Source organism: Gymnoscopelus braueri (assembly GCF_963280865.1).
Source record: "Gymnoscopelus braueri genome assembly, chromosome: 6".
NCBI lineage: Eukaryota > Metazoa > Chordata > Actinopteri > Myctophiformes > Myctophidae > Gymnoscopelus > Gymnoscopelus braueri.
In genome coordinates this window covers 27699595-27715982 of record NC_137607.1, presented here as the reverse complement: position 1 = coordinate 27715982, position 16388 = coordinate 27699595, and the positions used below count along the sequence as shown (strand labels likewise).

The window sequence follows — 16388 nt, the reverse complement described above, 5'->3', positions numbered from 1 at the left end:
TAGCAGTGGGTGCAATCCAACAGCGGCACAGCACAAGTTGTCTTTAAAATCTACTTAATGAAAACAATCTTATCAATGAGGTCATGGGATTCACATGGCCTAGACACAGATAGTATTCCGTGCTTTTATCTACATCAGCATACAATTATTTATAGAAAATCAGTGTCAAACAGTATATACATTTTTTTGGTGAACAATCATGCATTCTTAAATAAATATGCATACCATTTTTTTCAACTTACAGAATGAGATGAGAAAAACTATTCTCAAGACAAAAAAGGAATCAGGAAAACAAAGAATATATCTATAGATTCCACTTCCCTGTCAGTGCAAAATATCCCCAAGGAAACCCAGCATGACTGTCCAAACACTCCCACACCATCATCACGCATACTGTATACTGTATGTTTACTGGGACCATGATTCACTGTATATGCTCTGCTTGATATTTGTTATTACAGACACATAAACATGTTCCAGCATACGAGTGAGTCTCATTACGCAAGCGGTATAGTGCCGCATTACAACGTTCTGCAAAGATAGCGTGACCTAACGTGACACGTTGTGCTGCGTTGTGATGCATTGTGAACTTGCAGATCTGCTATCTTTGGTGAACAGATTTGGTGTAGAGGGAAACATGTGTGGACCTAGTATAGGACCCTGGGGGACACCAGTCAACTAAGTATATAAACCAAGATATAAGAGTCAAATATACAGTGACCAATATTGAATGATGTTCACCTATATAGTACTCCAGACCTTGACTAAACTGCCAAATTATTATGATGGAGTTTCACCTTAAAGGTGCAAACAAGGAAGCCAGGACTCTAAGCTGCTGACAGATGATCGTATCAATCACTGTGCCTCTCAATCCATAGTAAATAACTGTTAGTCATGTATTATTTTCTTATAATACATGACTAATGGCTATGTATTATTTTCTTCATTTCATTTCTATGCTGCCACTAATAGATATGTAATGCAGCACTGTACAGTACAGTATTATTCCTGTTAAAGAGAGAATATGAGCTATCCTTTCCCACAAAGTTTCTTAGAGATTCAGACAGGATGGGCTGTCAGAACTCAACTAACACACACTACAGTATATGCCACCACAACATGACATATCAATGACACACACACACACACACACACACACACACACACACACACACACACACACACACACACACACACACACACACACACACACACACACACACACACACACACACACACACACACACACACACACACACACACACACACACACACACACACACACACATTAAACATGAATCAATGCCAAAAACAAAAATTCTCATGATGTAGATAAAAGCACGGAATAGTATCTGTGTCTAGGCCATGTGAATCCCATGACCTTATTGATAAGATTGTTTTCTTTAAGTAGATTTTATAGACAACTTGTGCTGTGCCGCTGTTTTTTTTTTTTATTGTGCTCCTTTTTCTCTAAGCACCTTAACGTCCATTGTCTATCATGCACAGTATAAGTATAACATGCACAGTATACAATACATTGCTGCTATGCTCAGGCACCTCAGTTTAGTTTTTTTAGTTTTTTTATTATCTCAGGTAATTTGTAAATATGTAGATAACTTGTCTGGCCTTCTGTTGCTCTCTTGTTTTGATCTCCTTCCCACTTGCCCCCCACCCTCTTCTTCTCCCCCCCCCTCTTCTTTCTATGGAAACTAATGTTGCGATGGGAATGATGTACAAAAAAGAATTTCACCCACTTTTTTACCTTGTAAACCTGTGATGTGACAATAAAACTGATTCTGATTCTGATTCTGATTCTGTTGGATTGCACCCACTGCTACTGCTCCTAATATGTGTAGCCTACAGTTTCCACGACGAATGCATGTATAGGACAATGTTGGCAGAACAAATCAGATGACAAAAGACGACTAGAGGCTGTGTGTGCACATGGCACGCCATTCTCATCCCAAGAAGTGGAACACTTCCTCATGCTGCTGGAAACCAACACATAATTGTGGTTATTGATTTTGCTGATATATACAGTAGAATTCTCAGTAAATGGCTTGTACTGGAATTACGTGGGTGATGGAGGTTATCCTAAACCGGTTTGACCTCATCATCACAGAGTATGAGACGCATAGGCATATTCTTTGTTGAAAAAGAGCCATGAAATATTGATAATGTGTTATGTTGCACAGTATCAGTATTATGGTGTGTTCGGAACAAAAGCTACATACAGCATACAGAGCTAACTACAGCTAATAGAGAAATTGAAAGTGGCTAAATCATAGATTTAGTCAATTATAAAAAATCGTATAAAAAATAAGGTGCTCTTGTATCAAGAACGAGTAATAACTTTTTTGTGTGTGTTCAGACTTATTATTATGTGCATGTGGTTAAGCATTTGGTATCAAATGATTTGCACGATATTGTATGCCTACATCTGTTAAAACCAAACAAGCATACTAAACTACAAACTGAGAAACCGAGATCTTTTCAGCAACAACAAAACAACCCTCAGTAAATACTGTACACCCTGTCTTACAAGTAAAATATTCAGCACTTGGGTGTGTTCCAGCTACTGTAATAAGGCATACGCTTTACCTAAAGTCATAAGTACAGTATGAATGAAAAGCAGCCCTTCTAAAAATAACCACCTCAAGATAACAGAAAGGGAAGCCCTTCAGTATAACCCACTACAGTATTTGCATTCCTACAGAGGATGAGTCATGAAAAGCAGAGGCGGTGTGTAGAACACTTATACAGATGTAAAAGTAAACAAGCCTGAAGAGGGAGACGGGTGGTGGGTGGGGGGGTACGGAAAGAGACAGGGAAGAGATACGCGCCAGTTTCTGTCTAGGTATCATCATTACTACAATGTAATGGCATGTTAACGTCACCACACACACATGGAGAAATGCTGTTGTGTGACGTACACCCTCCTCCGCTGAAGAGCGTCTTAAGACATGGGACTGTTACTTTTACAACTACAACATGAAAATGGAATAGTATAGTAAGACCAAAAGGTCAGACCTACGTATACATATGTATATTTTCCAGACCAAAGTTAATTTGCCAGAAACGATATTCTAATAATGTACATCATTTCATTAATGGTCGTTAAACAAATAATTAGGGGAGCTACCTCTGGGGCCTACTGGCAGTGTGCACAATACATTTGGTTCTGATCGGTCCAGCATTTTGCGAGATTAGCTCTGGACACACAGACAGACCCTCTTCTAGACAACTCGCCTCTGAGGAGGAGCCACACCGTAAAAAGACATGTATGGTACACATTTTTTATTTAACTGAAAATGAGTTCAATATATTATGGCATTTATGATTCAATAAATGATGGCATTATTATATTGAGAGACAAAACATATTTACATCATAAGCAGAGTTATGTACTGTAACTGTATGTGGCATTGAATCCTGGCCCTCCCCCATCACAACCTTTCCCTAACCCTGCACAGCTTCTGCTCATTGGCCTCTCATCCAGAGCCGGTGAGAGAAAGTGATTTGAGCAGAGTGGTTGGTGAGCTTTGTGTTCTTGCAGCGCCCCTCAGTGGGGAGTTCAAACAGGATTACACAACCGTTCGAACCCCAGTTGTAAGTTTCCCTTGGAGTGAGGCCCCCAAAACTCACGACAAACAAAAACATCACTGTTGGCTGTTGGGTGAGTAAATGTTTATGAATGACAAGCCATGGTGACAGTAGCAACAATGAGGGGAAGAGGAGAGTGTCCAGTAGCCACGTCATTCTCTCCTCCCCCTCTTACGCATTTCTACTCGTGCCGTCTGGGTCTGCTATGCTGTTGCGCAACACACACACACACACACACACACACACACACACACACACACACACACACACACACACACACACACACACACACACACACACACACACACACACACACACACACACACACACACACACACACACACACACACACACACACACACACACACACATACACACACACAGACGAAGTGAATCAGGGGTTCATGCAGCGTATTAAGGCAATACCTCTAAACCACAAATTGGAGATTCGCCAACAGTGAAAGACATATCCTGTGACTTTCTTTTCTTTCCCAACCACATTTGTTGATGATGATGATGATGATGATGATGATGGTGACGAACAAGGAAATGTACTGACCCATTTGTAGCTCCATTGCCAGTAGCTCCATTGACAGTTTTCTTGATCTTTTCCATTACTCAAAGATTTGCCTTGAATAGGAGTCTGATACAGCTGAAATCTGCATAATTTTCTGATAACATTTTATGTACAAAAGAAATCACTGCAATCTCATAACATTTGCAAGCACTTTTGGGGAAAAAAATCATACAGATTTCATAGAATGGGGCAACGACAGCTGAGTGGTTAAGGTGCGTACGAGTTCCCGGTTCGATTACCAGGCCGGACGGACCTTTGCTGCATGTCACTGCTCAGCTCATTCTCTCTCTGTCTCCTGTTTCTCTGTGACTATGATAAGGCAATAAAAAACCCAAAAATATATCATTGAATTATTAACAAATAAATAATAGCCAAAATGCACCCATACATCATAGAATGATAACTTAAAACTATTTCACAGTACATAAGCAGAGTAAATAAGATGTGATGCTGCTGACCACTGTTTATACTATTTCTCATTACTGATTACGTCGTAGAGACATTTTGACTGTATGTAAATGGAACATTTATCAAATGGACACTGGACACTGCTCTCATTTGGATGACTAAACTTGAACAGTAGGTCCAGACAACTACGTACATGCACTGCGCTGTCTTGGTATTGGAAAAGAGTCACTCAATCCAAACAAGACTAACCATGTCAAATGAAGGTCAGACGGTGGGGTAGGGTTGGACCCTATCAGGCCAGACCCTGAGCTTCATTAAACCATGGTATCAGTTGCGTGTTATAGCCGGCAAGCATTCAGACCTCCAGCAACTCTAAACAGAATTTGAAGGGGGGACGAATAAACTTGCACTCCCAAATCTTTGGCACAAACAAACTCTTTAATTTGATTGAATGATTCATTGAAAAAATGCAATTAACTTATACACGAAAGGTGGCAGGCTGCAACAAGATTATAGGTTAGTCTTTTTCTGAATGCATACTGTATGCGTGAGCGTGAGCAATTTAATGTACATTCGTCAGGGGTTGCAGAGAGGCCATGCAAAACATCACAAGGTTACGAGAGGTATATATACACTCTGTTTTCTCTCAAACAGACATGCGTGCTTCTTTGTAGACACTTTGTCTGTGTTTTGCACAGTATGTGTGCACTTTGCTTCGAGCGTGTGCACTATGAAGAATATTTGTGCCCTTTAACACGCATCGTCTAGGAAGGAGGAATCATTTGGTCAGGACGAACAATCATGTTGGTGACCGCAGTGAATCACTGAAGTAATGTCAATGTTATTTGTAATCTCCTCCGTGAGACCACACCATGTGTCCTTGCAGTACCACCATCTATGCGTGCTCACACACACAGACCTAGACATGGCATCACACATAAGGTGGACACGCATGCAATGTGAGCATGTACACACACACACACACGCACGCACACGCACACACACACACACACACGCACACACACACGCACACGCACGCGCACACTAATCCAAGCAAAGACATGAAGATTCACGCTGAAATCAGTTACTGAAGAGACATTGTCGTGTGCGTGCTGAAATGTACAAGTATATAATAGCCTTCATTAAATCTCATTTACATTTCATCCGTTACTATTCACAAACTATAATATCACACACTGCTTTACACCTGAAAACCTGTGATGTGACTATAAAGTTGATTCATGTCATGTTTATACCATATCCTTCATCTCTTTAATTTTTTTGTAATCCATCATCATTAATGTCTGTTTGCTTCCAAGAGCAAACAGGCACCTGATGCTCCGAGCTGTAACATCTCAATGAGTTCTCAAGTGTTTGCTTTTGTGAAGTGCAAATGCTCATCCGGGTTCAAAAGGTTGACTGATTTGTTTATGGGCTTTGACCAACAAAAAGCTAAAAAGCAACCATGTGCTTATTCTCCCTCATGGTCTCAGTCAAGTTGCATAGTGAGCATGGAATGAGGGGAGAGGGAGAGTGAGAGAGAGAGGGAGGCAGGGAGAAAAAATGATTCTAACCAGAGAAACAGGGATGGTGCAGAAGAAATTATCTCTCAATAAGAATGGAGTTATTATTAGCACTGTATTTTTATGGCCAGACACTAGACAGTTACTGTAAACCACTGCGTGAGGAGAGCTGTTTTAAACAAAAAAACATTCAGCTGAGGCCGAGGCACAGCAGCAAAAACATGGTGTGCCAATACTCACACCCACAGACACACGAATAGGGAAAGGCAACACACACACACACACACACACACACACACACACACACACACACACACACACACACACACACACACACACACACACACACACACACACACACACACACACACACACACACACACACACACACACACACACACACACACACACACACGCTCTTTTTCAATGTTTCAGATAAGCTGTCTAATAATTGATTTGCAGATGATACAAGTGAAGTGTCTTAAATTTGCATAAAGAAAAAAAGGGGGGGAAATTATCTCTTAACTTTAATAAGTTTAAGCTTTTAACTCCTCGTCTAAACTTTTATACGATAGCATTCCCATAACGAATGTGTATCCTATATTATATTTGGCTAATGGCCGGCCGGCCAGGCCACGGCCACGTCACTCAGACATAACCATAAACAAACCCGATACGCCCATATATAGGCATATCATCTCCATACTGTATGGGCACATATTGGTCGGATCGGCGTTGCGATGTAGGTCTAGTTCTACTAAATTCCTTGGCATTCTGCTTAATAATGTATTGATACCTTGGAAACTTATAACCACAATGGCCATGAGTAATACTAAACAAAACTTTGTCTTTATTGCTTAAACACAAAAAAATCTTTCTAGATCAACTGCACAATAACTTTCTTCAACAGGAAGGGGAGCTAGGGCAACCAGAGCAAGCCCAATATGTTGTCATTTGGGATACGGTGAGTTTCCATCGGGCTGCTCTGGTTTGTGTCGGGTTCAATGACCACCCCAGGTTCAACATTCTTTTTTGCCGACACATTTCTGAATGCGTGGTGATGGAGACTAGACTGCCATTGGTCAACCTGATCATGTGGGTTCACAAAATTTCTCCACAATCCACGTGACCAGGGTGGCCAATGCCAGGCTAGGAGACTGTATGAGCGCAACCCCGCACAGCAAAACCTGATTCGTACAGTATATTATTTTTTACCTTTCTTGTCTTATGAAAACTCTAAGCTATATCTCAAGTGTCTGAGTAATGATAGTGTGTGCGTACTTGCATTGTGAATGACTTGTGGATTTGTGTGTGTATGACTGATTCATTTTACGTGTGTAACAGATACAGTAGGTGTTCATAGAGATACATTGCTGTCAAGTATATATGCTAAACTATGTCTCTGTTTTTTTTGTTATGTCTAAAATGGTGTATTCTACACTGCTGTAATTATTTCCTGTAATTCCCAGTTACCTTTAAAAATAACCACCAACTCTAAACAAGAGTTTCACACAGTCAACCATTACTACCTAGGAATATGTGATGGAACTGCAACAGCAGGAAGGCGACGGCAATACAAATCGTTGCTTTATGAAACTCCTGAGTCACCATGGCAGGAATGGCTTGGCTCCGGGCTCGTAATAGAGCAAGGCTGGACTTTCAGATGGACATTAATATAACACTGTAATACCACTGTCATAACATACACGTGGCTGCTTTTTATAAGAGTAGCTATAATGTCAATAGGTGAACCCATAGGCACATATATATTAAAACTTTAGGGAATAAAATATAAAAATATTTGTTGAAAAAGGTGAAAAGAAAAGTGAAAAATGTGAGAGAAAAAAAACGCAAAAAAAAAGCGACACACGCGGAGTCCCCCGCCCAGCCCAGCCCCCCTTGGAATAAATGACTTCCAGCGCCACTGAATTTTCGCATTTGTATTTTGCAGATTGATCGATTGAGAGATTGAAAGTGCTTTCACTTATGACCATGGGGGTGCCTCAAACGCCAACAGTTGCACCATCTCTCGTACAAACTCTATTCCCGCCGCAGCTCCCTCGTGTTCTGATGGCTGCACCCTATGACTGACACAGCCCTGGGTAGGCAACCCAGCCTGTTGCTAATCTGCGCTCAGAGGAGTGCACTTTTCTGGTTTTCACTGCTGTTGCTGCTATGACACCTGAATTTCCCCCTAGGGATCAAATCTTATCTTTAGTTTTGAGAAACAAAACAAGGAAACAAAGCAAAGTAAAGCCATTAAGAACATAATGACAATGTGTAACTGACTCAAAAGGCTATGAGGCTATGAGGTCATCATACTTGAGATAATAGCTTCCGCACAATATGTCACCAGACTGTTGACAAATCAAAGCGTGTTACAGTCAACCATTACCTAATACAGATACTACCCTTTCTATCTCGTTTACCTACGTTACGGGATGCAGTCTTAACAGACCGTGACTCACTTGAGAAATCTGAGGAGAGAAGGCCCCAATAATTAATATAGCAGTAGTAGTAGTATGTGGCAGAGACAGTGACGCTCTGTTGAAGTCTTTCCCATAATACTGCATTACTCATTCTAATGTTATCTAATACTATGGTGTACAGTCGGAACCGTCAGTGCTGATGTATGGAAATCAGAATAAGGTTCTGTGTAATTACAGGATTTGTGTAAATGGGGTAACCCTATACCTCCTCTTCCAGTAACAGAAACAGCACAGAACATATGGTTCATATAATAATACCACACCTGGCCTCAAACCGCCTATAGCAATGAAACCCAGCATATACTTAAAGTACATGCATGTGAGATTTATACCTTGTGATATACTGACACATTTTGCAATAGTAAAATATATGTTGGGGAGCTAAGCTGTTGTGCAGATTTTCCTTTGTAAACCTCTGTAGGCAAGCAACGAGCTCGAAGAACAAGGTGATACCAGGCAGTATCACGCAATAAGTTCTGAAGTTCTGAAGCAATAAGCACAGATCATTATATACAGAGGTTTTGCAGAGGTGGCTGGAAGATATGAGTCATGATTGATAGAGGTAAGTTAAGCAGGGCCGATACAGTCATGATTGTGATAAAGAGAAAGATACATACGCAAGCACATTATCTATATAATAATAATCTTATAATGATAATACAGTTTAAGAATGATTAAGTACTAGAGGTGCGGCCCTCACACCTATGTTGCATCGCCAATCTGACTGATAAGCCCATACATGGACATTTCTGTATCCGTCAGTCCTTGTCCCTTTTATGCCCATATATGGAGATATCTGTATCTGTCAGTCCTTGTCCCTTTTATGCCCATATATGGAGAGTCCCCTTTATGCCCATATATGGAGATCTCTGTATCTGTCATTCTTTGTCCCCTTTATGCCCATATATGGAGATCCCTGATGTCATCAGTATATGCCCATATATAGGCATGCCCCCATTTGTGCCCATATATGGAGCTGACTGATTTGTTTGCTGATGCCATGACGAGACATTGAGGTTAGACAACACACTCCATATTTGGGTGTATAGCTGCACTGGGAACTCCTTATATGGTTATGGCTGAGTCATGGTGACATGAGTACATGAGTACATGAAGCACAGTCATGTCTGCCTGTGCCTTGTATGTAATTAAAAGTACCAGAAGGACTTGTGAGAGCTGGCATTTCTTAGTTTTTTACATTGTGTTTTGTTGAGCCGTGCACCCGGAAAACTATATGTCTTGGACTGAGTTGTGCTTGTTTTGTTTCTACTTTGATACTGATCAAGCATAGCTTAATGCTTGCTTACACAGCAATGCAGTAATGAATCAGTATATTTCACAATATATTACGTCAACGTACCAATTGGTATGATTAGTATTAAATATTTGTTTGCTGTTTGTTTTACTCTGTTTAGTCATTTTTCTGGCCATTCCTCTCTCTACGTTGCCTGGCCTGTTGGAGACATGCTCGGAGAGGGAGGTCTCAGTGCCTAGATACTGTACATAAACACACATATCATCAAACACTATTCCGTAATGTCTTTCTGCCACCACCAACACTGTCATCTTAATGACTAATAGATTAAATAATAACATGGGGTTACAGACAAAGACAAGAGAGACACACCTTGTCAGCATACCTGTTGATTTTCCCATTTATCATTTGACTGCATATTTATTTTTCTTTCTTCTGCCCAAACCCTAAAGGAGACATGCTTGCTGAGGAGGAGGCTCATGGGGACAATCAGACATGTCAGATCAAATAATGTTCCGATCAATCATGTGCTGCTCAGGTATCTCATCTCTTTGCCACCATCTCAGAGATAAATCTTTCAGCAAAATCATTAGTGAAGGGGTTTAGTGGATGATAATCTTAAATCAGTCAGATTAAAATGAGCACCTTGGCACACCTTTCCGGTGTGTCACTTTAAGCTTCCCGTGGAAAAGGGGAGTCAACATTCCTGTGTAAACTATGCAAGGAATTCAAATAATTTCCCCTTAAGGCCTGGTGAGAGAGGGGTTGGGTAATTGCCAAGCACAGAGCTGTGAGGTAAGACTGGAAAATAGAAAGCCGTGCGATCATCATTAAATTGTGATCCTGTCAAGAATCACCCAAATAGTAACTTTCACTGTTGCCAGCAGGTGGTTTGTCACTTATAGCTCAATGTCCCTGGAAAACGTACAGTATGGAGACAAAAGCACTTACCTATGAGATCCATATCAACTCCTCTTGACAGACAGTGTATGTATTATTTCTCAGCTGGCTTTACATATCAGTAGAGAAAAGAACAAGACCCCCCCATCATAAAACATTCAAAGGCAGCGACACCTTTTTAGTTTTACAATGCACCCCTGCACTTTGAAAGAGGAAGAATTTACCAGATCCAATGATTACAACTTTTCAGGAAATCCTTTTATGGTAATGTGAGAAGCGATGAAATGCAAGTAGGCCTAGACAAAGATACAGTATAGGTGTTATGCAAAGTTATTGCAACAGGTGTTTGTGCAATTTTTTTGCAATAGATGTTAATGCAAAATTGTTGCAATAGATGTTAATGCACATTTGTTGCAATAGATGTTAATCCAAATTTGTTGCAATAGATGTTAATGCAAATTTGTTGACTGGACACAGTTGTTGATGAAACTACAAAGAATATTTAAGTTAGGTACAGTACAGTCAGAGACTGTCTGTCATGTTATTCCATAATTTAAAGGTAGGGTAAGTGATTTTCTTTGGTTAAAATAAGTGTTAAATAGCTCTATATTCTGATAGTACTCATTGCTAAAGAGTGTTTGTTCAGTAAAAGGAGTCTCCTCGTCTCTCCAGCTCTTTATAAAACAGAAAATGCATTTTCGTTTCAGTTTCAGTTTCATTTCCAATTTTATCCAATCAGGATAGAGAACTCAATCAGGATACAGATTAAACAAGTGAAATAGGAAGTGATGACACTAAGAAATGAGCAGGCAAAATTGGAACTGGAACACTATAAAAATGAAGCTTAAAAATGGGTACTTTCTCCTGATTGGCTGAGATTTTGACACCTACCGGAAAATTTATTTTCTGTTTATTAAAGAGCTGGAGAGATGGGGAGACTCCTGTTACTGAACAAACACTCTATAGCAATGATTACTATCAGAATATAGTGCTTTAACCTTTTAACAAAATACTTTTTGTTTTAACCAAAAAATATCACTTACCCTACCTTTAATATTTGAGTTGACTGAGGCACAAGACTGCCCTCTAGTGCTTGAATAGAGTCTAACAGGGCTGGACACACGCACATAGGCACACACACATGCACTATAATTATTATTATTCTCTACAGATGGGTTCTTGATAAAGGGTTACTTGAATTGGTCCCAAATTATCATAATGAATAAATGTAAAACATGTCCCCATTTTCATAATATTTTGTAATTGTTTTGAACTGATACTGATCCGTCTCTGTACTTCTTAGAATTGGAGAGGCCAGAATAATTGCAGGAGACTAATAATGGACACCTTTTTTGGCCTACAAGGTAAATAATCTGCTGGATTCTGTAATCTATGCTCATTTAGGGCTTGAGCACAACCGTACTTGCATGCTTAGTCAGACTTTATAAAAGGTTGACTAAGCCTTTAAGCCAATAAATACAGTACACCGAAAGAGTGATAAAAGCACTTAAGAAAGTCAAACCCTTTCTATTTGCTCTGCAATGATTCAACCTGTTCAACAAACCTTAAATTGTAGTATGTGAGAATAACAAATAAAAGAAGAAGGGTTACCAACATTTCTATGACTGTATGCAATGGAAATGTACAGGCTAAATGTGGTTAATGTGTGTCTGTTAGTGTTATTTAACTGTTATTTATTTAAACCTTTGGAACGTAATTCCCTGTTAGAATCAGAATCAGGCCAAGAATATCTTCACAAAGAATTTGACTTGGACAGTTGCTTTCAATGTTCAGACAAAAACACAAAGAAATAAAATATTTTAAAATACAAAATATAAAGAAAATAAAAAATTGCAGCATAAATATCTGTGTAGACTGTCTTCATTGCAACAAGAAGAGGCTAGTAAGAGGTAGAAGAGTTTAAACTTGGGGTTGGGGTTGGGGCGGTGGTCAAATGACATAATCACGGACTACAAGATAAAGCATCACCACGCATTCCGTGCTTACAGTATAACTAGCGGAGTTTGGTGCTTTGAAATCTTCCAGCCGTGTGTTCATTTCGTGTGAAGCCCAATGCCTGGGAGAACTTCTAATTCCACAGAAGAATGCTTTCATTTGAACAAAGTTCATCCAGGGGATATGCATGGGGCCCTTGCTTGACTTGACTCCTTACACATTGCATTGTTTAGCAAGGTTAGGAAACCTTAACAATTCGATTACTATTTCCTTCTAACAAGTCCTCTATAGTGCCTACTGGCACTGCTGTATATTATGTAAAAGAACACAAAATGGTATCTATTTCTTACTATTGCTGGATAATCTAATTAAGTGTCTGAGTCAAAAGTATTTGTCAAGGCTAATACTTTCTATTACTGTGCTCTCTTTATTTATGCCTCTCACTAATGTGTAGTTACGCCTTTGTGAAGCAGAGACCTCTAATTCTTGCACTTAAATCCTCTTAGGACCGACACGCTATTTTTGTTTGGTCCAACCTAGATGCCTGTAACACCTTTTTTAAATCTCCAATCGGCCACCCTCATTGGTTGGAAAAGACACACACATGCACACAAATATACAAAGCATCTAAAACTAGACACCTCACTTCAGTGTGCCGACGGTATTGACCAGTCCGAGGATTATTTGCACATAGTGAAGAGCTCACGCTAACCACAGGAGGTAAGGAAAATGCAATGGAGTCAATGGAGTAGAGATAGCAAGTTTTGTTTGGGCTTGAACTGCTATAGAGCTACTGACCAGCTTCTGACTGTTTCTATTAATATGCTTGCACCATCTTTAGTAATGGTTTAGCTTTCTGGCTTTCAAAGCTACAAATAATGCCATTCCATCTGTATTTTGTTCTTTGACTCCATCTCATTATTTCTGTATGTTTACATGAGAAATGTAGAGTATATTTGTATGTGAGGAAACACCTGAAATATAGACATATTGACCTATTCTCTCACAGTAGACTTGATAAAAATAACTCCATCAACAGAATCAGTCCAGGCCAGCATGAAGATTGGATGTACTAAGTAACATATCCACATACATTTTAAAACACTTAAGATTAAATCTGGTTGATTCAATGACATGCAAACACTGATATTAGCACTAGACAGGTGGGATGAAACAAAATGGACAGATTTTGTTCATAATATCACCCAGTCTATTTCAAATGTTAGGGCCAACAATGAGCAACTGATCTGGCAATGCTGTAATCCTCTTAGAGCACCTTCATTTGATTAATTATCGTGGGACTATGGACTCCTTTGCGTATTGGATGGTCATGTGACATATGGCCAGTATGTCCAAGGACCTAACAATGAGAAACCTAAATGCGATGATGATGATTATAAAATGAGAATCAGAAAAGTGTAAACATACAGTAGTATTCACTATTAATAACAATACAGTACTCATGGTGTTTCTGATTGTGATAATGTCTTTGATTTCTGACAGGTAACTCAAAATGTCTGGCAACGTACCAGAAATGGAAGAGAACGTGACACAAACAGGTAAGAAGCAGCTTATACACCCACTCCAATGTGGGAAAAGCACTGCCTTCATCAATGCCTTGTGCCAAGTGCAGGGGGTTCAGTCTAAGTTTAACCACTTAAACCCTCTATACTTAGTAAATCAGTCAACTAATACTTAGTTCTAGTAGCTGGTCTCTTTTTTCCCCTCTACACTTCTTAGACACCTCTTTACATCTCTTGCCGAAAATAGCCAATCTACATGCTCACAATGAGTCATCATAACGCATCACTTTAATTATTTATTTTATTTGTTTATTTAGACGTATATTAATGAACAAAACATATCAATGTTCATATCATATCATATCACGCTGTGAGCTTGTAGATCTATTTTTGGCTTATGTTCTTAAATGTAAATTCCAGACATATTTATTTGGCTGCATGACATACAGTTAAAAGCATTGACTTGCCATTTCATTAGTATTACAAATAGTTTCTATGAGGACATATAGTACTATTAATGCAATAACCAAGTCAAAAGGAAAGCAGAGGAACAGATAGTGATTTATTACACGGCTTGTTTGATTGCTTGATTCTGATTGGTCAATCACTGAATGCAACTCTGCTTCGCGTCGGGATTTAACCACCCTGTCTGGGTTTATTTCTCGACAATGACCGGCTCGCCATCAATTATCTCTTGCTTAGCAACTTGACAGACACTTAAATCTTCTTTCTGTACCTGCTCTTACATAACTGTAAGAGCAGCAACTAATGCAATTACTAGACTGCCTAAGTTGACACGTCAATATTAACTGTGTCCTGAGATGTTGTTGCGGTTGACAGTTTGTGGAATAATAAGCATAATATAATCGAATGAAATATAATATTATTGAATATCCTAAAGGACAGGCTGCTCACTCACAAAATTCATTATAGAACCCGACCGTTAACTGATCGGTTTGGTCGATATATCTGCCATTATTTGACTCTTTTGACGACACTGGTATCGGCAATTATGTACCGATGTGTCCTGATTTTTTTACTTTTAAAATAATTTAGATTTTGCTATCTTTTTCTTTTATTTTATTTTTCAAAATATAGGTCAAAACATCAGTAATAAGTGGTCTAGGACTCTCCAAATTCAGGCTCGGCATCTGACCAAAAACAATCTACCATTGATCAGGATATAATTTATTACATTTATATCTATATATGTTCTCCTCGTCCACAGGACCAAAAGGCGTGATCAATGACTGGAGGCGATTCAAGCTGGAAAGTATGGACCAGCCAAACTTGCCGCCTGCCAAGAGGGAACTACTGAGGCAGATGTCCAGGCCCGAGGACAAAGGAGGCCGCAAGGTATGACACAGTGATAAAGATTATCACATCAACAAATGGTGTCATGGTTTCATTCAGTCTTGCAAGCCTATCCTGCAGTGCAGCATACATATTTCAGTAGGTGTTGATCCTTATAGCTACCTACTTTAGTCATCTTTATAAATGAAATTGTGTCCTACCTAACCCATACTGCTTTGACTAATGTAAAACAATGAACCAATAAGCATTAATTTAGCAAAGTCAGCAAATGATCTGATAGACAGTGGAAATTGTCAAATTGATTCCATCCTTTTTGTTTTTCAGGTGAGCCTCCAAGAGTATGAACTGCTCAAGGAGGACGACGAGACGGGTCTTAAAACCTACCGCAAAAAAATTATGGTGGAGATGCATGAAAAGCTCAGCTTTGGACCCAAGTTTGAAGGTGTACATGACCTAGACAGTGGCGATGCCTTCCTGGACGTCATTGAAAAGGAGCACCACACTACAGTTGTAGTAGTCCATATCTATAAGTTCGGTGTGAAAGGTTGCGAGGAGCTTAACAACTGCCTCGACTGCCTGGCCACTGAATATCCCACCGTCAAGTTCTGCAGGATTGACGCAGTGGCAACAGGTGCAAGTGAGAGGTTCTCAGATGAGCTCTTGCCCACCTTGCTGGTGTACAAGGGGGGTGAACTGATTGGGAACTTTCTGGCCTGCACACAGCACCTAAATGGCGAGTTCTTTGCCACTGATGTGGAAGCCTTTCTCAATGGCTATGGATTGCTGCCAGAGAAAGAGCTGCGTGGGATGGATGATGAAGATGAGAATGAAGTCGAATGA

The 16388-nt window shown here is 39.7% G+C and overlaps 1 protein-coding gene across 1 annotated transcript; it reads left to right on the top strand.

Annotated features, from left to right (window-relative positions):
• Positions 1–14224: 14224 nt before the first annotated feature.
• On the top strand, positions 14225–16388 carry pdcb (phosducin b; the record flags this gene model as incomplete). Its single annotated transcript, XM_080431537.1, has 3 exons — positions 14225–14270; positions 15463–15590; positions 15873–16388. The coding sequence occupies 3 exons, from the start codon at positions 14225–14227 to the stop codon at positions 16386–16388; spliced, it is 690 nt and encodes a 229-aa protein (XP_080287663.1).